The sequence below is a fragment of the Phaenicophaeus curvirostris genome, chromosome 3, assembly GCF_032191515.1.
Source record: "Phaenicophaeus curvirostris isolate KB17595 chromosome 3, BPBGC_Pcur_1.0, whole genome shotgun sequence".
NCBI lineage: Eukaryota > Metazoa > Chordata > Aves > Cuculiformes > Cuculidae > Phaenicophaeus > Phaenicophaeus curvirostris.
This window is the reverse complement of record NC_091394.1, coordinates 36,079,867-36,105,989: the sequence shown is the minus strand read 5'-3', so window position 1 is coordinate 36,105,989 and position 26,123 is coordinate 36,079,867. Positions and strand designations below refer to the sequence as shown.

Sequence of the window (26,123 nt, the reverse complement as noted above, 5' to 3'; positions counted from 1 at the left end):
GCATGAAAATGACCTCAGGCCAGTGGTGAGAAGACGCAGGTCAATGTGCTCATATCAGCTCAGGGCTAATTTCAATTTTTAAAAATCTTGTCAATTGCCTAATTTATATTTCCTAACCTAATACACAGTGAAATTTAATTAAACTAATGTTTGGATTTAAGCATTCCACCATAGTATTAGCCACCCACTCAGTGATACAGTGCTGCTCTCATCAGAGACATACTGATTGTGGTTTACACAACGCTTGCTGCTGCTCCACAGAGGGATGATTGGTCCCATGATGTTCATGCTCTTCCTGATTTCCAGCTGTTGCATTTCATTAAGAGACAGCTAAAATCACCTCAGTGGTTTCCTCATATTACTTTTCCACATAAACAACTGGTTTGACTACCATGGGGATGCCACGGAGTCAGAAACAAGATGAGAATTGGCTCTTGAGACTCTCTTCCTACACAGAGGTAGTCCCACTTCAAAAGACTTCGGAAAACACTCACATAAGCAATTAACAAATGTCAATGACTAAAGATCTTCCAGAGACTACAAGGGCCAATGCACTTTCAATATTCAAGCAAAGTGAAAGAGTGAAAGAGGAAAAATGATGACTCAGAAATCAGCATTTTGTAAACAATTTCCCCTTTGTCATTCAACAACATAATTTTGTTCCATGGTTACCTCCTCTAATAAATGTCTGTGCATTTTTTGTGTTCTTCCTTCCTTGAAAGCATTACTTAAAATGGTCTTCTTGCTAACTGGAGTGCCCTAGATATGCAGCAGAAAGCCTCCTGTGTTCACTACATTTTTACATAGGGTCAGGCCTGTTGTCACTGAAGGTGATGAGATTTTACCACCGAGTTTAACGGACAAAAAAATGCCCTACATTATCTGCTTTGGAGAGGCAACGTAACAAGGGACAGAGCTCAAACATGTATATAGAGTTGGGGGAAAAAAAAGTAGGATATACACATATATACATAAAGGTTGTACAGAAGTAGGGGGCATTATATGAATAGGGAAACTCTAACCTACTTGCTGCAAATCAACAATAATATGGGTCTAGGGTTCCTAAATATTATCTGTCTTTTTATCCAGCTTCTCTGCAGCACAACAGACATCATTAGACCAGCCGCAGAAGTACTTCACTTAGCCCTTGCCTTGCCATATGTGCTTGGAACAGCTATAGCGTTGTTAATCTTAATTTGGGAATTTCAGACCAAGGATGCACAACAATTTATTCGTAATATGCACACGAGTATCATGTTTGCTGTAACACTGGCTAAGAGAACAGTTTGCTCCTCTGGAGATACTGCTGGGTTTTAGTAGATATTGCAATCCTCAAAGCCCGTCTTCTGTTTCTCCTGTTTATCTATGCAGTGAACTATGATTTGGCATATTTTCAATTAGCACGGAAGGGGAGTGTCTCAGATCTTATCCCCTGTGGCTTTTCTATCCTGTGTATTCACAATGTTCACTTATGGTCTCTTCTAGGGATGCAAGGAGATAAAACAGACCAATGTAACTCATATTGAAGCACAAGGGATCAAGGGTGCCTAAACGCAAACAGTATTTCCTAGATGAAACCATGTTATCAAGACAACAGATACCACAAATAAAAGCCACTCTCACCCTCAGGGCACATGATTCCAGGGATAAATCCTGAAGATCCTGATCAAATACAACTTCTTTCTCTCAGTGGTCATTTTGATGATCAGGATCCCAGGAGGAAGATGTCATGACTACCCTGAAGAGCTGAGGGCCAGCTTAATTCAGCAAATGAACTGGTGCCAGAAGATGAGGTAGGAATTGTAAAATTGCTGTCTCCTTATTGGCAGCAGGGGCTCCAGTCCTTTCGAAACTGAGGCTCAGGTGTCAATACATGGGAGAGCCCATGGGATGCTGTCAATTGTTCCTGACTGATGGAAGGTAGCGGCAAGTGGTTGGCTCATGACCTTCTGCAAGAGAAGCTCAGCTAACACCCTCTCAACAGATGCAAGCATCCTAACTAAAACATCTTGACCAAATTGTGAATTTGCATTAAATTTGTTAATACAGTGGCACCAAGTCAAGCCTCAGCTGCAGCAGTTCAGAAGGTGTGACACTATGAATGACACAGCTGAGACTTGACTTGATCCAAGTGCAGTCACTCAAACGAGGGCAGTTGAGTTATGTCAGTCTCACAACCCTTGCAGCAAAAATCAGAAAATGGAATAATCTGCTAGACTAACAAATGGGGGGATTTTGATTAGTTTTGTCAGCTACTTGTAGTCCATTTTAGCCTGCAGGAATGTTGTCTGCACATTAATGCCAGAAATACCACAGCATCACTGGCCTCTCATTTCAGCACAATGCCTCTGCACATTCAGATGTAGAAAGTCAACATCAATATTTAGAGGTAGCCATTCCAAACTATGAGCTTTCTGGGGCATAAACTTCACATCTAAATAAAAGACACTGTATGGACTTGTTTACTACAAAGGATGAGTACATGTGCTAGAGCTCCTGCACCAGTGCTGCCAACATGTGAGAGTTCTGTGTTAGGGAGATCAACAATGGATGCCTGACTGACTGAAGGGCCAGTTTAGATCCATTGCTAACTAAGAAGAGTAGATGTCACTGATTTCATTCTTTTAATTTATAGACCAATGTACATGATTTTTTTTGTAATAATCTTCACTTTTGCTCTGAACAAGGTTCTGTAAATTACCAAGACGTATGCTGTATACCACTGCATAAATAAAAGAAATACTGTAAGCACATGTAGTAGGGGCCTTGATCCTACCTTCTCTCTGCAGAGAGATAGATGCAACATGGACCAGAGAGGCCCATGCAGAGGCCAGTGCTTGCTACAGTTAATTATTCCCTTATGATGGAAGGAAGCCTTTCTCCATAGCATTAAGCTCCCTTTCTAGAATGGACTGAGGCCATTACAGTATACCCCCTCCTGGCAATGGTGGTGGTCTAAGAGTTCTTTATACATTTATTACTCCAAATCAGAGGAAAAAAGCAGCTGTAGCAAAAGCTGAATAAGATTAAAGAGAGAAAGAATCATAATTATCCTCTAGTTAATAAGTAAATAAAGGCCAGTTATAGAGTCCTTCAATTATTGGATCATCGGAGAACACTATATTTGTGCAATAGTAGGTAATTTTCAGCTGGCAGGGGTTATGGTGGGCATTCACCTACCTAATAAAAAACAAGTAGACCATTTATTTATTCTACAGTCAAGATATCTCTTGCCTTTGATGTTGTCCATTCCAAGATAAATAGGACACTCACAGTATTTCCAATGCTATTCATTCAAGGGCTGAATAAGACACAATCCAGACTGAAGTTTGTGACCTACTAAAATCAAGCATTGCCCAGAACTGAACACAGTATTCAAGAAGCGGTCTCACCAGTGCCAAGTACAGAGGGAGAATAACCTCCCTGGACCTGCTGGTCACGCCGTTTCTGATACAAGCCAAGATGCCATCGGCCTTCTTGGCCACCTGGGCACACTGCTGGCTCACGTTCAGTTGGCTGTCAACCAACACCCCCAGGTCCCTCTCCTCCAGGCAGCTTTCTAGACAGACTTCTCCTAGTCTGTAGCACTGCACAGGGTTGTTGTGCCCCAAGTGCAGGACCCGGCACTTGGCCTCGTTAAACCTCATTCCATCCAGCCTGTTCAGCGGTCCAGCCTGTTCAGATCCCTTTGCAGAGCCTCCCTACCCTCCGGCAGATCCACACTTCCACCCAGCTTAGTGTCGTCTGCAAACTTGCTAAGGGTGCACTTAATGCCTTCACCCAGGTCATTGATAAAGACATTGAACAGGGCTGGACCCAGCACTGAGCCCTAGGGAACCCAACTTGTCACTGGCCTCCAGCTGGATTTCACACCGTTTACCACCACTCTCTGGGCCCGGTCATCCAACCAGTTTTCCACCCAGGAGAGCGTGCGCCTGTCCAGGCCAGAGGCTGACAGTTTCTCAAGCAGAATGCTGTGGGAAACTGTGTCAAAGGCTTTGCTGAAGTCCAGGAAGACCACATCCACAGGCTTTCCCTCATCCAGCAGCCGAGTCACTTTGTCATAGAAGGCAATCAGGTTAGTTTGGCAAGACCTGCCTTTTGTGAACCCAAAAGGTTCTGGGCCTGATCACCTAGTTCTCTTGCATGTGCTTCATGATAGCACTCAAGATCACCTGCTCCAAGACTTTCCCTGGCACTGAGGTCAGACTGACAGGCCTGTAGTTTCCTGGATCCTCCCTGCGACCCTTCTTGTAGATGGGCACAACATCAGCCAGCCTCCAGTCCAGTGGGACTTCCCCAGTCTTCCAGGACTGTTGGAAGATGATGGAAAGGGGCTTGGCCAGCACATCCGCCAGCTCCTTCAATACCCTTGGATGAATCCCATCCGGCCCCATAGACTTGTGGGTGTCTAGTTGGGCAAGCAAGGCTCTTACCACCTCCTCTTGGATCATGGGAGCCTCATTTTGCTCCTCTAGCTCCTGGGTTTGTACGCAGAGGGAACAACTTTCTTTACAATTAAAAACTGAGGCAAAGAAGGCATTAAGTACCTCAGCCTTTTCCTCATCCCCTGTCACTGTTGTTCCTTCTGTATCCAATAGGGACTGTATGGTTTCCCTAGTCCTCCTTTTATTATTTATATATTTATAGAAAGATTTCTTGTTATCTTTCACAGACTTTGCCAATCTGATTTCTAGTTGAGCCTTAGCCCTTCTGATTTTTTCTCTACACATCTACACAATCTCACTTCCTTCCTGTAGTCCACTTGGTTTTGCCACTTCATCTCCAGAAGTGGCTGTCACAACTCTGCATTTTCTTTTCCTTCATTGTTTTGACTTGTTGCTCTCCCTTACACCCACTGCAACACAGGGTTTTCTTTGGAGTGCAGCTAATGAAGATTTTCCAGTTTTAAAAAACTGAGGAAAGGCTTCTTGCATTCTCAGCTGTCCTTGTGAAAAGACTGCAGCTATGATACAGTTAGCTACAGCCAAATATAATCTTTGTTACATTTTACTAATGTCTAATTCCTGTCCTCCAAACAATGTCATGTCAATAATACCTTCTCCTTACAACCTCCCTGGTTTTCAAAGCAAATGGAGGAGTAAAGACACACAAGGATTCCCCACTGATCATAAAACCCCGAATTATTTCCATAAAGAATTTCTCAGAAGTTCCCTGTCCCAATCCTTGCCTTCCTTACAGAAGTAGATTTGATGAGAGGTGTTCCACGTATTTTGGAGACTGAAGTTGTAGAAGGATGCCAGGTGCTTTGCCACTCTCCCAAATTCACCTAGTCTAAAACCAGAAAAGCCAAGGTATCCTTTTCTGTACCAGCCAGCCAATGTCGGTTTTCTACAACTCATTCCTGTGTATTTGTAGCAGCAGTAGTGGCTTTCTTGTCTTTCTCTGCCCTAGCTGACAATTTCATTACCTGTTTCCAAATCTGTCCAACTTTGGTGGGATGACGAAAGACCATGAATTTGTTATGTTTCTGAATTTCAGATAAACTGGGGGGCTGGTTAGGAAAATTGATCCAAATTGCCCTTCCTAGCCTCATGATCAAGCAGCAAAAGATCCAGGGAGGACTAAACCATACAAAATTTTATTTCATAAGTTCTGTTGCTTGTGGAGTTATTGAGTGATTTTTCACCGCCAGGCTGGAAAAGACCTCTTGGATCATTGAGTCCAATCATTTCTATCTGCCACCAAACCATGTCCCTGAGCACCTCGTCTACCCATCTTTTAAATGCCTCCAGGGATGGGGACTCAACCACCTCCCTGGGCAACCTGTTCCAGTGCCTGATGACCCTTTCCGTAAATTTTTTTTTCCTGATATCCAGTCTGAACCTTCCCCAGCACAGCTTGAGGCCATTCCCTCTTGTCCTGTCCCCTGTCACTTGGGAGAAGAGGCCAGCACCCTCCTCTCTACAACCTCCTTTCAGGTAGCTATAGAGAGCAATTAGGTCTCCCCTCAGCCTCCTCTTCTCCAGGCTAAACAACCCCAGCTCTCTCAGCCGCTCCTCATAAGGCCTGTTCTCCAGCCCCTTCACCAGCTTCATTGCACTTCTCTGGACTCGCTCCAGAGCCTCAACATCCTTCTTGTGGTGAGGGGCCCAGAACTGAACACAGGATTCGAGGAGCGGTCTCACCAGTGCCAAGTACTGAGGGAGAATAACCTCCCTGGACCTACTGGCCACGCTATTTCTGATACAAGCCAAGATGCCATTGGCCTTCTTGGCCACCTGGGCACACTGCTGGCTCATATTCAGTCGGCTGTCAACCAACACACCCAGGTCCCTCTCCTCCAGGCAGCTTTCTACTCACTCTTCCCCTAGTCTGTAGCACTGCACAGGGTTGTTGTGCCCCAAGTGCAGAACCTGGCATTTGGCCTTATTGAACCTCATCCTGCTGGTCTCAGCCCAGCAGTCCAGCCTGTTCAGATCTCTTTGCAGAGCCTCCCTACCCTCCAGCAGATCCATGCTTCCACCCAGCTTAGTGTCATCTGCAAACTTGCAAAGGGTGCACTCAATGCCTTCATCCAGGCCACTGATAAAGACATTGAAAAGGGCTGGACTCAGCACTCAATATCACCTGTTCCATGACTTTCCCCAGCACTGACGTCAGACTGACAGGCCTGTAGTTCCCTGGGTCCTCCCTGCGACCCTTCTTGTAGATGGGCATAACATCAGCCAGCCTCCAGCCAAGTGGAACTTCCCCAGTCTTCCAGGACTGATGGAAGATGATGGAAAGGGGTTTGACAAGCACGGCTGCCAGCTCCCTCAATACCTTCGGATAGATCCCATCTGTCCCCATAGACTTGTGAGTATCTAATTGGCCAAGCAAATCTGTAACCACCTTTTCTTGCATCACGGGAGCTTTGTTCTGCTCCTCAAACTCCTGGGTATGTACACACGGGAAACAACTTTCCTTACTATTAAAGACTGAAGCAAAGAAGGCATTAATTACCTCAGCCTTGTCCTCACCCTTTGTCACAGTTATTCCCTTTGTATCCAATAAAGACTGAATATTCTTCCTGGTCCTCCTCTTACTGTTGATGTATTTTTAGAAAGTTTTTTTATTATCTTTCACAGAATTGGCCAGTCTGAGCTCTAGTTGGGCTTTAGCCCCTCCTGATTTTTCCTCTGCATGATCTCACTTCTTCTCTGTAGTCCACCCAAGATGCCTTCCCCTTCTTCTAAAGCTTATAGACGTTCCTCTTCTTTTTGATGTCCACACAGATTTCTTTGCTCAACCAAGCTGGGTTTTTCCCCGATGGCTTATTTTTCTGGCACATGGGCACAGCTTGCTCCTGCGCTGCCAGGATTTCCTTCTTGAAGAGCTCCCAGACCTCTTGGGCTCCCTTGCCTTTAAGAACTGTCTCCCATGGGACTTTATCAACCAGGCTTCTGAACAGTCCAAAGTCTGCCCTCTGGAAGTTTAATGTGACTGTTCTGCTAATCCCCCTCCTCACCTCAACTAGAACTGAGAATTCTACTATCTCATGATTGCTTTTCTCCAGGCATCCTTCAGCTGTCACATCCCCCACAAGGCCTTCTCTGTTCACAAACAGCAGGTTCAGGAGGGCACCTTCCCTCGTTGGCTCACTCACTGAGATGATGTACAAGAAGCCACTAACTGGTGAGAAATACCACCACCACCACTCAAGGATATCTAAACTTTAGTCCAAATGCCATCTGAATATTTCGCTCACAGCCAACTACATCTTTTTTTAACTGAAGTTTCTACCTATAGCATACTTCCTCAATAGACATGAAACTGGGAGGAATGCTACTATGACTATTTAATACAGGCTTGATCCTATGCCCATGAAAACCAGAGAGAATCCTATTATCATTTTTATGGGCCTTTTGATCAGGTCCATAAAAAAATTCTTCACAGAAAGGGTCATTGGGCACTGGAACAGGCTGCCCAGGGAGGTGGTTGAGTCACCTTCCCTGGAGGTGTTTAAGGCACGGGTGGATGAGGTGCTAAGGGGAATGGTTTAGTGTTTGATAGGAATGGTTGGACTCGATGATCCGGTGGGTCTCTTCCAACCTGGTTGTTCTATGATTCTATTCTATGATTCTATAAAGCACAGAAGCTACTAGAGGTACATGTACAGTTTTGAAAATATAAGTGCCAGAATGGAAATGTAAATACAGTATTGGTTTGTGATGATTCTGACAGAAAACTCATGGGCTTCAAAGTGCCTTGAGGCAGAACTGGAAAATAAAAGGCTGCAAGGGTGCGTTTTGAGTACATGTGCACATGCTGGAAACGTTTTGGCCTGCAGACACAAAGCTTACTTCTGCAAAGAGCTGAGTAATCACCGAGTCCCATGGTTTTCTTTTAGCAATAGAGCACCTCAGAAAGAATACTGTGCAGCTGGCAAAAGGCTCTGTGGCCTGTTTGTATGAGCAAAGGCTTTTGGTATTCAGAAGCTGCCTGCCAGACAACCTGGGCCCAGTGAAGATGAGGTGGGGGGGAATTCACTGGCTTCATCACGAAGAAGGTCAAACGTATTGTCAACCATTTTCAGCACAAATATATGTCATTGCCTTCAGGCAGCAGCATTTCTAGGTGTGCTTTGGACCTTCCTCAGAGTACTGCTTATCTATGCACATTCAGCTGTCAGCCCCATGCTACTTTTAACTAAGGAATTAATGAAGAGCACATGGGGACCATGAGATTCCTGCAAAACACAGGGTGGAAGGGATTGTTTTTTCAGACTCAAGCAGTAGCTAGTGGCAAACGTAAATTCCTGAATAACTTATCTTTTAAAATAGGGAAATAATGCTGTTTGTTAAGTTGAAAAAAGGATCACTCACCACAGCAAAAGGATGGCTTTTACTGTCTATTTTGATAAATAAAATAGTTTATGATTGCCTGATTAACTTGGAGAGATGTCTTTATAGAGCTCTGAAGATATAAAGGAACAAGACTGTTAATTAACAAACTAAAACATTTTTAAGAGGAAGTAAGGTCTGTTCCTTCAAAAATCTACATGCACACCCTATTCAGCGGCAAAATAAGAGAATAAGATACTCAAATTTTCAGGATGGAAAAATATACCTACTACTCCATTAAGAATAGAAAGAATAGGGAGTGATGTTCAGTGTCATGGATCTATTCAACCATTACTTTTATGTTGAAGTGGGGGACATTCTATAGATAATAAACAACTCTGATGCCGTTAACAAGCACTTAAGATAGCATTATATCTTTGGCCTATACAAACAAATGGAAATCAAAAGAAGTCTTATTTTTAATCACTTGAGTCCTCTTTATACAGACACCATATTGTGGAACTGAAACATTCCTCTAAAAATGTAATTGGTATTAACAAAGGAAATTATAAATATTTAGAAAATCCATTTCTTCAAAATAGTAAGCTTAGTACTAGTAAGCTTATACTAATAATTTCTAGTAAGAATTTGAGATTTATTTCCCATACTTTTGGTTTCCAAGATTTTCTCCTACAGTCACATAGGGTTTTTAATAATCCTTTCTATTACTAGTATCCAAGATTCTCTCTGAATGACGTGACCTAGTGCGCTGCAGTTCTGAGGACACCCTACACATGGACAGATTGACCAAAAAAAAAGGAGACCTGGCAAAACTGCAATTAAGACATGCAGTACTACAGGCATTGTTCACAAGAAGACTAGGATGGATTAGCAGCAGAATTTGGAAGAGAGCAACAATAGCTTTCTCTCTTCAATAAATGCTCTAATCATGGCCTTGGGCTTCTTTTGCCTAGTTCCTTGGGTCAGTCCAAGTAGCCAGGTGTAGCTCTCACTGACAAGAGCCTCTAGATCCATCTCTTGCAGCAGCTAAGACAGTTATCTGATTGATTCTTTCTTGCACACTAGATCCTATGGCTACTTACATGGGTGCATAGGAAAAGCAATCTGAATTAAGTAATTCAACGAGGATCACCAATGCCACATTAAGCACTTGTGTGGGTATTTTAATTCAGAACTGAATTGGCCTTAATGAATTAAAATAAGATGAATGAGTTTATAAACTAAATAAACATCCACCCAAGGGTTTATGGTGATACAATAATCTGTTCCATATTTACAGTTTAAATAATTCAAGTTATAATGTATAAACAAACCCAGTATAAACAAGACTTACATGATTTCTAAGAAACTGTTCTTCATGAAGCAATCTTTGATTCATAATCTGCTTTGACTCATAATTGAGTTCATAATCTGATTCCCAATTCTGATTTTTCCTGTTAAACCTCTGTACACAGGGCAATTCAGTTTCTCTTTATAGCAGCTATTTATTATTCCTCAGCGTACAAAAGCAGCTCCAGAAAGAGCTTGTGAAGCTCATGTTTTTGTCTGGGTGACTGCCATCTGTGTTTCAGATCCCTGTTGACCTGGGAGTCTCATCCCTGCTGCCAATACCCTATGCATCCAGCTTCATGTATCTTTTTAATGCCAGTCGCAGACATGGAAATAAAGGATAGCTACTGTGATTAAAAAATCCCATCAGATTAGAGTCACTAGGCTGTGTGTTCACATACCATACCAGCCCATTTCCCAATCACAGCATGGGTCAGATGTCAATTGGGTCACTGATACAGTTGGGCTCAATCGAGGTATTGCCACGCTGTTCCCAGGGATTCCTGCTTCATTTCCCCGCCGTGGGAAACACCGAGCAAAGGCAAAACAGTATTCTAGGAATAAAACTTCCTCAATGGTGCTTCTGAGTGAAAGCATCTAAGATGTTTTGTTTTCAGAGTCTACCCAGCAGCAGCCTCTGAAAGGTATGGGAGGTTTTCCTCTCCATTGCTGTGGAAGTGAAAGGACCATGCTCACCTCCGACCAGGGAACCAGTGGAATTACTGAGCAGATTTCCCCAGCTGAAGTATCTGGTGGCCTCTGCGATGCCACCAATGGACACCACAGAGTCTCATCTGCACAACACAGATTACCGACTGAGGAAAAACTTGCATGGCAATAGTCAACGGCTGTTGCTTTGACAGAATAACGAAAATGACGCAGGGGATGAGTTGCTTAAAAGCAGGACCCTGTGACCAGCCATCGATCTGCCAGCAAGGCCCTGCAGCTTTTTGAGGTGACTGGGATAACCTGGTGTTGACCACTATCACTCAGTCTTTGTTTTCATCCCAGACCAGAAGACCCCCATCCCCCACCCCCTTAAAAAGGGCAGTAAAAATCTGGAAAAAAAAAAAATCAAACAACTGTCTCAGGAATACTAATTAATTTCCATGCTTCAAATGTAATCTAAAAATAAAAAGCAGCTTCAACACATTTTCATGTTAAATGAAAGCATTCTAAAATAATCTGTAAGGACCCAGCCTGATGAAGACTGTACATTCATGAGTCACTGCAATAACAACTGAGGATAGACAACAATTTTTTCAAAAGAATTAGCTTCTTCCAAATATGCTCTTTCTCTCCCCCCTCCAGCCAGATATTCTATTATTGTTCATCTGCTGGTAAAACACTTAAAACACATCCAACAAAAGTAGTTCTCTAATCCATATACCATACAGAAGCTTATGCTATTAACAGCATCTATTTCCCAATCCTCAAAATTTGCTGTAAATTCTCTAATGGATTAATTGCATTATTATATTATTTTAACAGGAATGCATTGTTGTAGAATTATGTCACAGTATTACAGTTCGGGCAGCCTTGGATAATCTTCACAGCAGCTGGAAACGTAATTAGCATAAAAACTAAACAGGCTCATTAAACATCCCTTTCCTCTGAGAAGGGACACATTTAAGGGTCTCATCTCACGTGTTCCATTAGAGCCGGCATGGGGCTGGAACAACCCCAAAATGCATCTATCAGTCCAGTTAAGTATAGTCCACATCTTAAACCCTGGAAATATTCTGCAGCAGATCTCAGGAATACAAAAAGATACTGTTCTATAGTGGAATACACACTCCCAGGGAAGTGATTATACCTCCCATTTTTCAACCAGGAGCCTCTATTTGGCAATTCAGGTATAAAAATAGACAACTGCTTTAACTGCCTTCTGGGTACAAATCAGATCTGCAACTTCCAAATGTATTTGAATACTTTCAATCTGCTTAAAATGACAAATCTAAAAACATGGATTCCAGCAATAAGGAAGCAAACAACACCCGCTGCTTTCCCTTGCAATGAAATGCCTTATGCCTCCATAAGCCTTAGGCTGTTTATCCCATTGCATGGTTGCAAATGACCACTGGGTTTAAAAATCTCTGTGGATCTTTGATTCTACAGCAGTACGCAGATACACAGGCTCATTTTGCTCCCTCTCTACAGAATAGCAAAAGGTTAATTTTTTAAAAAGTTGCCTACAGTTTTGCGTGAATTTTGGTGCAACTTCTGGTCGGCTTCTCAAAAGACGTTAAGAAAATGTTAGCGCATGAAAAGACAAGCTATGGGCAATTTGCATTTAGACTTAGAATATAATTTTCTTTCACTTCCAAACCTAAGAATACATCAGATGCACAATTTTGAATCAATGCAAAAAAGCCCCCTGAAAATGTATTTTAATTTTTTATTCAGTCCTTGATCTTAGCAGTGCAATATCTCAGCAGACTTAAAATATGAATGTTGTCCTGCCTGTCAGGTCATTATATATTTGGAATTCAAATTTTTAGCTAAATTTGTTAATATCTAATTCAAATTTGAAATAGGAATGCAAATTTAAATAAAAACTCTTCTAAAATTAATCTAGAACATAGTGGACTATAATGTACTTATTTTCTGGAATTTCCTTCAGATAGAAACATTTGCTTAAGTCAATGTGCCTTCATGAACAGACCAAGTTCCTGCAAAATAGTGCTTTTCTTCAATTTGTATCTCCCTCCAAAAAAAAATGCAAAAAACAGGGAACAAAAAAAAGCACTGAATAACTCTGAAAAGTAATTGCATTGCTGGATTCTTACAAAAGGGAGCTCCTTTTTGGAAGACTGGACCAAGTTTTACATCAGTTTCATTTTTTTCCCTCCTCCCACAATCTTATGAAGGATCAGTGATTTTTATCACAGCATTAATGCCCTATGAGGTGCCCTAAATACAGCAGAAATACCTGTCTGGGACCAGTGTGCACATTCCCTGTTCACTGTCTCGTATTGAAAGGGCTACTCAAGGTTTTATGTCATGTCATTAGTGGACTTCATCGAGGACGAGAATGGGACTTTGAGGTATTTCAGACTTCAGGGTAGCTTTAGACCCAGCTACACTGCAGGGGAGACTCTGCTCTCTTTCTCAGCGCCTATTTGGAATTACATTTCCAAGTCATCAAAATAAGATGGTGAAGGAAGAAAAATCATAATTATCTCAGGACTCCGTATCTAAATAGAGATAGTCTGGCCTGAAAGTATAAGAGGAATAGTAACTGAAATCATATGTCTCACATTGGATTGTGATAGTCATTTAATAAAATGCAGGCTGTGTTTCTCCTTTGTTTCCCCAGGCAAAGGTCTCACCCACCTAGTACAACTAGCTTAACAGCCTGAGAGTTTTACACAAGAAAGCACGAAAGACAATCACTGATAAAGTAGAAGGAAGTAAGAAGGTTTAAGAGCTGTACATCTTATTGAATTTCTACCAACGGGAATATTCTGGAAAGCAAAGTTCAAAATATTTACCTACTGCATTTAGAAATCATCGGCAGTAGGAATAAAATGATCTGGGGATTGTTTACGAATAGCTGTTCCTCTAATTGCACATATCTACCACATTTTGTTTTCTTCTTGTTATTCATCAGAAACGTTGAAAGTTCTTGCCTGTAAGTCTTGCCAAATTTAAACAATCCTTCTGCTGACTGGGAGACTTAACTTATATAAACACATTGACATATGAATTTATATAGAGAACTTTTTTAGAAACTCTGTTTGGAAAAAAACAAAGCACTGAGGCTTAGCAAGTGCAAAAAGTAATATTTGAACATAAAATGAATAGCTATTTTAATGCAGATTCTGAGTGTGAGGCAGCTAAAGGTTGGATGAGCGGATTTTGTTTTGGCACACTTGATTTTCTTTAAATGGCTTGAGTAAGAGTGAAAGTAAAGCAAACTGAAAAAACGCAGATGCTCCCATTTGTGGCACACTGCTAGTCTTCAGTCTTTAGATCCAGCGTGCAAACCTCAGCTATTCCAGTTTAACAGAGTAACTGCTAGCAAGTGAAGACTGTTATCCTGTGTACGGACAACTATTAAGTAAGTTGTAAGGCCCTTGGGCAGCAGATCAACACATGAACCTGCCCTGAAAGCCCTTGTCCCCCATCAACCCAACCATCGCCAACCCAGATGATGATGTCTGGCTTACGTTGATTTACCTCTTGGCAAAATCAGTGGTCTACTTTTTTCAGCCCCAGTCTTTATCCTTTTACACTTCCCAGCCTGAAATGTAGCAGGAGCAGCACTTTCCTTTCTTGAGGAGGGCACCCCAAGTACAAGGTTAGGAAGTCATTTTCACATCTGTCTTTGGCCACCGAACAGGACATGGTTTGTTAGCTCAACCACAGGTTTAGGGGTTGGGAGCTGTGGTACTGGAGGATTGATCCATCCTCATTGTTCTGTGAAAGAAGTTCTAATTATTTCTAGGAGGAACATCTGGGACACAAATGAAGGGAGGTTTCAGAGTGCTTAAGAGGAAAGGCTGAATTCAACAGATTTCCTTTTCTCACTTTAATATTATTGATTGTCTCAGACAACTACCCTCTTGGCAATAGAGCTGCTGTGGAGCCTTCTTCTAACAGAGGGCTTTCTCTGCTCATTGTACAGGTTGTCTATATACCTAACCCAAACACTGCTGAATCCCTTGTCTCTCCTACTGACAGCTGAGTTTTATCTATAGCTCTTAATCTCTCACAGTCTCCTTGCTTTTCTTTTCTCATTCCAATTAATTTCCTCAAAGTCCACATTACACGCTTCCTCCTCCCCTCTGCCTGAGCACTGCAACTCAGGGAGCAAAGATAAGGAAAGATGGACATGCCAGTTCTTTAAAATGAAGGTCACCAGAAATGTGACATGGCAAAACAAAAGATTTTTCCCTATTCAGAAGCCTGCAAGCAACTGAAATACTTTTTCTTTTTCCTGAAAGGTTGCAAGCAGTTTGCTCTTGATGAATACGGTGGTGAAAACTTAAATATTATTTCAAATAAGCTCAGAACTAGTCTTCCCTCAAGCTTCTTTATTTCAGAAGCACTTCCTGCTCCAAAACATTGCCAGGAAATGACATGCCACCCATATGTGTATGGCACTGCAATAAAACAACAGCACACCCAGGAACTGTTTTCAAATTCACATCAAGGTAAACAAGATCAGGGTATTAAAAATGATGACAAAGGTCTGGCTGAGGAGATAGTCAGCTTTCTCTCTTGCTATCTGCTTTGCTGATTCCCAGACAGCCAGTGTAGCTATAAAGACCTTGTGTGGCCTGCTGGAACCATCCCAGCTGCATCCTGCTAAGGAAACGTGCTCAGGCAAAGAAAACTCACTATTTCTTCCTGGCATTTTCTGCCATAAGTGAGAATGCTCCTTATCAGTTAAAAGAAACTATCCCATCAACTGATATAACCTTGCCATTTAGAAGTTTGCCTGTGCTCCCAAAGGTAGAGTTGTCAGCTTCGTCATACACTCCATGGCAATAACGGTTTCCATGCTTTCTATGCAAGATGAAATTTTAGGCAAGTAAAAAAAAAATACCCCACACTTCTGACTATTGCATGAATAACACTGTGGCTGAGTTTATTTGCTTTGTCTATCTCTCTGTATAAGCAGCTTGACTGACAGGAGCATTTATATTGTACTGAAGAAGTTTCAGTGTTCATCAAAGAACTTTCCTTTGGACCTTCTGTTGTAAAATCATTTGCAGTCCTGACACTGAAAATTGCTTTGTGCTGGTGAGAGCTTCACTTCTGTCCGGGAGCACGATTACAGTGAGAATTAACTTGTTTCCCTTACAGAGTATAATCTCCCTTTCCATTTACTCTGAGATCGAGCCTGTCCACAGATGGAGTCCATCTGTCACTCACAGTACATGTCCTGACCAACCTCCTTGATGCTCTACCTTCCAGCAGAAGAGGTTGCTCAAATCAAACCCCACATATGCAAGCTCATTTGGCACTTTCCATCTGCAACAACATACCACCCCATAGCGTGATCTTTTCTAGGTTTTCCCGTCTCACTACAAAATAACGATGATGACCATGGACAGACTAACTGCAAGGCAACGGCATTAGATGTCTGCATCAAATCCTATGACATTCACCTTCATGACTGAATCAGCACGAAGGTGACATGAGACTTTAAACCCTTCTGCATAGTCACTACAGGGATATCCAAACCAAAGCACAGTGGTAACCTATAAACATACGAAGTACATGAAATATAATAATGAAGATGGAGAATGGGGGATCTGTTATGCTCAAACATCACAATACAAGTATCAATGTGCTGAAAAGAATCATATATAATAAGCATAATGCTAAGGTTCTCCATCAATCAGATTACGGATTTTCTATCTCATCCGATGCAATTACCAGGTGTCAGAAAATGACCCTACTACCTAAAAGAGCTTTTTTCCTCCTGAACACTGAACTAAAGCATTAATCTCTGAATAAATAATCAGAACTTTTACTCTGATAAATATATGGATACAAAATGTCAGCATTTGGAAATCTTAAGAAAAAGGCAACCTTTCAACCTTAAATATCAGCCTGACTCTCTTTCTTCCAGTCTGCTCTCAGAAAAAAACCTCCCATTAATTTCAGTGGAAGTTTCAGTAGACAAGGTCATGTGTTTTGACCCTTACTGCTTTCAACATTTAAAATAATTGAAACTATTGTTGTAGCAAATAAAAGCCTAATAAAATACTTGTATTGGTATTTATTTTTTCATAATTACTGATGTTCTATGTAGGTGAGAAAACTTGGTTTCATGCCTGTAGGACACAAATGGGAAACATTTTTTCCCAAACATCACATTTATCAGTGCACTAGAAGAAAAGCCTGGATTCGGAAGTTTCATGCTGGCTTTCATTATGTCATCTCATAAGCTCATCCTTCGATATACTATAAAAATTGAATATTTTTTTTTCAGTGGGAGAAGAGATCATGGAAATGCTGGCAGAAAAATGCTACTAGACCTACTAGGTTTAGCCTACACTGCTGAATTGCCAGGGGTACTCTGCTAAAATCCTGGTCAATTCCCGTTCCCTGGGGTCAAAGATGATCGAAACTGTGGGGTACCCAGCTCTGGTTCAGTCCAGATGTAAATCTCTTCCAGTGTCTCCTGCAGAGTGTTCAGCAAATATGACATCTTTGTCAATTTTACTACAGTTAGTAGAAGAGGAGCTGAAAGTAATATCTATTTTGCAGAGCAGATGCAGGACACTTAACTTAATAGAAACAAAAATTCAATATAAAAAAAAGAGGCTTTGGATTCAGCCGAGATCAAACCTAGTCCTGCAACTGACAAATATTCCTTGCAACTTGGAAACACAGCTATTAAAATAGTTCTTCAGACTCTGGAGTCTTTCTTAGTAGGGGAGGAGATCTCCTGGTATGTCTGGTAAAGCTTCCTTCTTTGAGAGAAGGAAATACATGTTTTCACTCTGGTTTTTATTCCTGTATAGCAGCCAAATGTTTGGGTAAATGGGCAAATCTACATAAAGCTTCCTGTAAATATCCAGAGCAGACTATGCTGGTGTATTCAAGCCACCTTCAAAATAATCAATCTAACCACAGCAGTATGGAGCTATAACACTGTGTGGTTACCCTCCTAGCTGTAAACCAACTAAGCCACCATGCTGGAACTAGCTTCAAGAGTGGATGTCACCACAGTGTCCATACATCACTAAGAACTATATAGTTTTCATGGAATTCCTGCTACATTGCACTATGGTTATGACTGACACAGAACATGGAAGACAAGCCTTTTGTTTTGCATAAACATGTCATTTTTGGTGACAATAGCTTTTCAGCTGTCAAGTCAAAAAATACAATCATCACTCAGAGTAATATAGTCATTTATTCCAGTTCATTAGTCTTTGCCTGATGGATCCAGGAGCAGCTTAAACAGCACACAGTAAATAGCACCTTTAGATATGAACCCTGAGAACTCTTATTCTGCATTTAAACTCATGCAAGAATTTGCACTTAGTTAAATGAGACTTCTCATGCAATTATGGGCCATTTCCAAGAGCACAGGCTTTGGGGTGCCAGAAGGTACAGCCAAGTCCTGCCTGAAAGAAAGCAAGCTTCCACTGTGCAATAAACAGGTCAGAGAGCAACTGGGCTGTAACTTCAGCCTTTTCTGGAACTCAAAGGAGCATGATCCTCACTGCTTTCTTTGTATTGTATTTCATAGTGTTCTGCAAGAATAATAAGAAATTGAAAGACAAATCATGTTTTCTCACAGACAAGCCAGGCTTAGGTCTTGTAAGATCACATGTAGTAATTATTAGTCATCACAAGAGAACAATGAGAAGAAACCTTCTAAATAGATCACAAAGCTTGAAAACAAACACACCAGGTACAACCTTTCACGGTATGCATGAATGCCTGGATCTGGGATTCTTGCTCAAACCTATTTACAATATAGAAACACATTTTTGAAGTTTTCTATACATATTTATTACTTGGAAAGAGTCTTAAACCAGGAGTGTTAGAAAGTGATGGCAGAAAGGGGGGTGTGGCAAGAAAAGAGGTTTGTTTTTCTCAGAAAGCAAATGAGACATCTTTCCTGCCCAATGGAAAAAATAATTTACAGTTATGCAAGTTACTCGACACAATGTCAACTCCTTTGTCAGGCATTTTTATTGCTCCTCTCCTAGCATTTATTGCAGTTTGGCTAAATCCTCTACCAGTATTATCCTTTCATACTACCATTTCCATTACCCATAATGTGCTAACTCGGTGTAACAACATTTCTTCTGGGTTACGCTCCAGCTCCAGTAGCAGAACCTGGATATACTGCTTTGGTGAGCAGCTGCTTTAATTTTAGAGCACCCAACATTTTGTTCGGGGATTTTTAAAGAAAAAGTCAGTAACAAAGTTAAAGATACCTTAGAATCTGAGAAATCTCTCCTAGCCATGTTTCAACATCCTTTGAAACACATATAAATTTTTAGCCTTGTTGAGCAAACAGTTCCAGATTAATAAACCAACTCGACCGCAAGTGTTACCTGCAGAAGTGTGCTTAAATTTTTCACTCTTCTTCTTCCTCCATTTCCACGGCTTAAAAAGCCTTCCAAGAGTGGCAAATTTGCTTCGTCTTCTGATTGGAGGTGTGTGAGTCCCAGGTACAAGAGAATCTGAACGCATTGCAGCCAGTCTCTCCACTTCCTCAGCTGTAATTTCAGCAAGAAAAGGATAAAAAAATAAGGGGGGAAATGAAATAAATGCTTTGATAAATTCAAAAAGAACCATGTAGATGGTCAAAATTTTCCATGCTTAGAGAGGACAGTAAAAAAGGGCAAATACTTGTAGTCTTATTATTTTAACACTATTTCCTTTCAGTGGAATCCATAGTCTACTGTAAAGATCACTATTAACAATCATATTCAACAGGAATATGGATTATTGCAATAGCTATGCTATAATCTTTGACAAACTGTTCTGCATCACTCTAGACAGCTGGCAGCCCATCCGCCAGCCATTCCTGGGGAAACATGACAGAGACTGAGGAAGAGAAAGCTCAGAAATAATGACACAATACTACTGAAAAGAAATATTGCCAGTCTTTTTTGTAATGGAAAGAGACATTTCCATGAAATAGTATTTACCAAGAACAAGCGCAATGATAAATAACGACCCTTTGGTATCATTAGAACTGCCTGGGTTACAAAAGGGGCTGCATTAGGAACCTCCTACGGGCAGAAATGGTGCTAAAAATTCAGAAGGCTCCTTCTAGTCCCACTTTTCTGTCCACTCATTCCCTTCCAATTTTCATACTTACCTTTTAACACAGGGATAGAGTCCACACTTAGGGTTAAATCCCCTAGGTAGGGTTACAGGTTTTCACTGAGCTTCTGTTGCTAAAAAAAATCAGCTTTCTGCAACTCTTACATTGCAATAGATCATAATAGTCTCAATACTTAAAAAAAAATATGAAGAGCTGAAATTACCCTTCCTCTATGGCAAAAGCAAGAGAAGTCTGGGACTGGACAGTTGGCGCAGTTAACTTGCATGTTCCCCCCTCTCACATTTTCAGGGAAAATAGTCTGATAGTTCTGAGAAATGATGTTCCTGTGATTAAAGGCACAGAGAGAGGTAAGAAGGTACCAGTGTCCCAGGACAGAGGGTCTGTCCATATCATAGCTGCCAGGGCTGCAATAAGCTATCCCAGCCCTGAGATGAAGCTCTCTCTCTCCCTAAAAAAAGCATCTGCACAATTCTTTGATCATACAGGAGGCGAGTCGGTGTGTTTATGTTAAGTGGTTAGAGTTATATAGTGTTTGGGGTGTTTGGGGTTTTTTCTTTTTTTTTTTAAGAGATATAATTTTCCAGGCTTGTGTTATAATGTAACACTGCCAGTAAAACTGATTTGAGTGGTTTGCTTACACACAGTCTGGATTCACAAAGACAGGACACAGATCATCACCTCTTGCTCTGAACACAGCAGCCCAGTGTTTCTAATTTACCTGTAGAATATTAATTATTAACCTTGGCTCTGAACACAGGCTTGGGAACCTCAGCAAGCGTTCAGAGTGATGTTTCACTCTGAAGGGATGAGCACACCCACTTCACACTGGCAGAATCATCAGAGATTTTGGCTGGCAAATTCTTATGTCTCTCAATGGAAATTTTTCTGAGGCTTTAAGTGTGCCAAATGTAGGTGGGTTTTCACGGGAGTAGTTGGATATGCACTTCTAACACAAGGAAGTTCCATTATTATAACTGCAAACTGAAACATTACTTGAAGCCCTCATTTTTTTTCCAAGTCTGGTTATTTTATTATTGCTCTTTTGTTTGTTTTTAACATCAGCAACACAATTCTTTCTCTCATAAACTGTCACTGCCACATACAGGTGCATGTAACCTTCTGGAGGGAAAAAAAATAGTCAGCAAGATACAGAGACCAACTGCTTCAGTGGAAATAGTTAAAAGCAGCTATTCTTTAGAGTAATGGAGACAAAGACAGCCATTTCTGGGAACATTATCTTTCCATTTAAAGAAGAGGGAATAAAGGTAGTCTGGGCAAAGCTGTTCTCTTTGTGCTCAACTGCCTAGAGAAATGCCTTCTTACAGAGAGAATCCACTACACGGCTCTGTCCTGTACATGGGCTAGGATATGCTGCATCAAGGCTGGAAATTGCCTGGTTATGCTGAACAAACCACGAGGGTATAAAGAGGAGGAAATCAGAAATTTCTTTACATTTTTTGCTTTCAGTGGAACCTGCTGGGCTTTGAAGGCCAGCACGGGGTACAGACCGCCTCACTCTATATGCAGAACCAAAGCAACCATGACTTTTCCTTCTCCATTTTTAAGATGCCTCTAGTTAAGGCATGCAAGATCACACTGTATTCCACTGCTGTGATATTTTAGAGATGGTGCTAAAGGTAATGGGCTGGTATTGTCTTTGCTGCCTTACCTGGGGCATACAGGGTGTAGAAGTGGCCCATCGAGCAAACTGGGAATGACACATTACTGCTGCTGAATAAGGCTTCCTGCTGCATAAACCCACAGCTGAAACATAATCAAATTCCTCTTGCTGCTCACTCTCTCTCCTCTTCCCCATCACTGAGCCACTATTTTTTGCTACCCAGATGCCTTAGTTACTAAACCTCAGAGCTGCAACAACATCTCTTTGAGAGCTGCTGCTAACTGGTACTGCTGTGGCCATTCCCTGGAGAAATGACATCCCTTAAAGATCCTTCAGTAATACACACCCTCTTTGTCCCACACCAGCTGTGCTCTCGTTGTCCCCAGGTAGCCTTTCCCGTTCAGGGTAAAGGAATATGGATCCACAGTCAGGCAGAACACAACACTACACTGCAGTCAAAAGGTATTTACCCAAAGGATGGGTTTGTTAAAAGCCAAACACATTGTCAAAACCATTTCCATATTTTGACTGCTCTTCCCTGAATTTTGGTATTGTTTCTCATAGGGTTCTGTGCTCCAGGAGTCTTGCTGTGCTCTCTCAGAAGCCATGATGGCCCTTCTTGATCCTCTCCAAAGACATGCAGCTCAGAGTAAACGCAAAAGCAACACAATGATCTTTTTCCCTCTTGGTCTTACTTCTCAGAAGGACTGCCTCTTCTTTTCTTTATGAAAAGTACTCTCAGGAGCACGGCTAGTTCAAAGCATAATAATCACTGTCTAGGAATGGACCACATTAGCATAAAGCCATGACAGTTTTATTACAGTAAGAATAAAAGCCGACCATGATGCACGAAGTAAAAGCCAGATTTCTGCACTCTTCTTTGCTGCTGCATCTTTTGCTCGAGTTGGCCAGGTTTCTCTGCCTTTTTGGCTCCTAATGACTACTGACTGGCTGTGGGCTGGAACACCCACTGCCGACAGCAGGCTCTGTAGGCTGGTTTCACACTCTTGCTGTTCCCAAAAAAAGGTGGTACTTGCACAAATGGAAACCAACACAAGCTTTGCACATTTTTTTCTTTTTGTCTTCAAAGAGAAAAGTAGTCCTAGTGGTCCCAGCTTGATCAGTCTGCTGAATGGGGAGAGGGAACCGCCATAGGTATTAATGCCTCTAGTCACAGTGCTGAGGTCTCATCTTGAGACCAGTGCCACAAATGTGATGTTTACGGGTCACAGTTGCTGCTCATACTTGCAGCTTTTGGGATCTTGTTCTGATTTTATTCCAGGTTCTGAAAGATCTTGGTGTGACACAGAGAGATGCTGGGACGTGCACTTATGGGAAGAGGGCAATGTGCTCCCCTCCCACTTTCTTCTGTCTGAGCTGTCATCCCAGAATACCAACAGGGAAGCTAAACCTGAGAGCTTTTCACAGGTTGTTTGGCTGTGAGACAGGTCTCAAGATTTTAGTGAGACATCTGAAGTTCATATAGACTTAAGGGCTTAAGTAAGACTTGTGGCTTTAATGAGAAAAAACAAATCACAAATCAAAATATTTTGCATCCAAGTGATGTAAATGAAATTTAACAAACATGATTGAAATATACTACAAAGACTTAAAACACTAGAAGGACCAAAAGCTAATTTCTTCTATTACCCTCCCTCCACCCCACCTTTTGTTTGTTTTCTTTCTTTCTTTTTTTCTTTTCTTTCTTTTTCTGTTTTGAAGCCAACCCTGGGTCTGAGAGGTTTTTTTTGTTAAAGTAAAGGTTTGTGGCCTCTAATGTACTGCACGGACACCAGACATGGACAAAATCAGCAAGTCAAGGATGTGTAGTTCAAAAAGCAGTACTTCAAAGCAGTCAAGCTCAAGGAAAAAAAAACCCAGCCCATCTCAGACCTGTTCTGTACGTTCTTATGAATTTCCTACATCTTTCAGTAGGATGTTGATTTCTAGAGGTTCTAGTAAGAGGCAACATAGGCATCACCTACTTTTTGGATTTAAGAAATGTTGCAGGCAGATCAAAGGCCCTCCCAAAGACAACATAACTCATTAACTCCTCCTGGCGAACAACAACCAGATTTGTCATTTTCATGTCTGTCAGGGAATCATGGTATTTACTAATGCTGCTGATATAATAACACCCAGCTTCCATTTTAGAAAAAAACTCTTACCACATTTGGGTACACAGAACAATTTCATCGCTGAAAGTCCACCAATCCCATCCATGATCTGTAATCTCACCTTCCTCGCCACTAATCATATCAGGTTTTCCCTCAGAACATTTCTTAACACTCATCGTTCATAATCAGACACATGATTATCTTAAATGGCAGTTTACTTCACAAAGCTAGATTTTAAGCCTTTCTAGGAAACACCAGTGGCTACATTGTGCTTTCTGTTATATTTGTGAAAATCCGTAGTAACTGGCTGAAAATGATCTCGGCCCTAAAGAAGCAATTGACTAAATGTGTAAATTTATTTAATTACAATAACTTTGTATAAGTTAAAAATATTTAACAACATAGTACTCTTTATTTCCCATCCACATCCAACCAGTCTTTAATTCGTAGATCAGTTTCCAATAAACTACTGTTGCAAGGTTCCTTTTGAACTCTGCACCCTGAATATCCTTCATTTCAGACTGCACAAACATTATTCTAGTGGTGCCATTCAATAAACGATGTAGACACATCATATGTCTTTTTGAAATGACAGGAAACTTGAACGACTACTCTAATTGCTGAGCACTTACGTCTTCTCTTTTCCTAAATGGGAACACTTTAATTTAAAAAAACACCTTGTTTTTCTTTCAGGAAAATGGTTCATTTTCTGCTATTCTATTAGCATCTGTTCAGTTATTTCCTTTTCATTTCCCTTTGCACCTGGAATTAATTTTCATTAGCCCTCCCTTTACTATTTGAATTGCCCATTTAAACTTTTCCAAACTTCTCAGAGGTTTGTTTTCCAACAAAAGACAAGGCATGCCATGCAGCAGTCTAAAGGCAGTCTTGCCAAACGGGGATGATTACCTCTTCAGTTGACAACAGCTCCCACTGGATGTATGCATTTGCAATGACACCAACTGGGTTGACACAGTGGGTTTATGAGCCATGAAGAGGTTGTCAGTAGCTTTCCTTTGCATGCTAAGCAGCGCACACATTTTCCAAACACCTGCCAATTATTCCCACTCCCCAGGTGTGCAGCACTTTGCATTGTATCTGTAAACTGAAGCTCTCACCCTTTATACTTTCCAGTTTCAGCACAGGTATCAGACCATGTTATGGCTCCACTCTCTGCTGCAATCTCTCCTTCTCCTTGTTTTGTGTCTCTTGGTGGAAGAGACTTGCAAAGAATAGCTTTGGAATCATAGAATGGTTTGGTTGGAAAAGACCTTTGAGATCATCGAGTCTAATCCATTTAGGACCCTGCTTTCAACTTCCCTACATTTTGACGTAAAATATTAATTATTCATGCTGATTGCAATCTGAAAGCCATTTTTTAACCTCTGCAAACTATATTGCACTGCATGAATCACTTTAAACATGTCCTTATGATATGAAATTTTGCAAAACATCAAGTATTTTCTGCATTTTAACGCAGCATGCAAGATTTTTACTTGCAACAAAAGCACTTCATCAGGTTATGTCATCAATAACTACATAATCTCATCCTATAAACCCAGCAATTATAGAAAATAAGTGTTGTTAGATTTCACTGCTGTCAGCTATTTTGTCTATCCCTTATTGCCCTTATTCCTCACTGGGTTCTCGTTCTTTTAAGTGTTTATTACATGTGGATCTGGGGCTAAATCAAATAAATAGTACTGCAGCTCCTCACTTTCAGGTGTCCATGCACTGGAGCAAAATCCACAGGTTGGTCCTGGGCAACACACATTGTACAGAGACTCAGCAGCTCCAAAGCAGGACTCAGAACAACCACTACAAGTAGAGCACAACCAAAAGCCAACCAAGAAAGAAACAGGGCCAGCAGAAGCAAACCAGAGATCCCACCTTTCCTGGGGCTATAGGAAGGCAATTCCACAAGCGCCAGGAATTGTTCTGGTAAGAAAAACAAATCAGCTTAAAAGGAAGAGAAATTCTGCCCTTCCTAAATAGCAAGCAGGGAGGAGACGCATTCATACTTCTAAGAAAGCAGAAGAAGCAGGATGAGATTCAAGGACTTCTCTGTTAGAGCTACAGCATTTACTAGGGAGACAGAAGAATCACAGGGTCACCTCTATCCTCCTCTTAAGAAACTTCAAGCCCACATCTCCCATTTTCCTTGGGAACGTTACTGCACTTCATACTGCAATGGGAGGGAGAGTGCTCTCCATCCCTCCTACTCAAACTGTAACTCTAAAGAACTCAAGACCTAGTGTGTCTTAAAGAAAGCATGAGTGGAAGCACAGCTGCTGACAGGGCACTCATCTGTCAGCACAAACACCCTTTTCCAAGACTATGCTTGGGCTTTACTGTGGATTAAATAACCCAAACCTCTTTCTGCTTTACTCCTGGATTGAAAGAAATGGCTAGTCATAGGCGTGATCTGCTCAGAGCTTGATCCTGTCCAGTTGTGCACAAAGGAGAAAAAAAGG

The 26,123-nt window shown here is 41.4% G+C and overlaps 1 protein-coding gene across 7 annotated transcripts in view; it reads right to left on the bottom strand.

The window, feature by feature from the left end:
* Window positions 1-26,123, bottom strand: part of PHACTR1 (phosphatase and actin regulator 1) — a 314,716-nt gene that overhangs the window by 114,559 nt on the left and 174,034 nt on the right. For all 7 annotated transcript variants that reach the window (XM_069853669.1, XM_069853668.1, XM_069853672.1 and 4 more), the window contains one exon: window positions 19,172-19,336. In XM_069853669.1, the coding sequence (XP_069709770.1) occupies window positions 19,172-19,336 (165 nt within the window). The remainder of the gene's footprint in view (window positions 1-19,171; window positions 19,337-26,123) is intronic.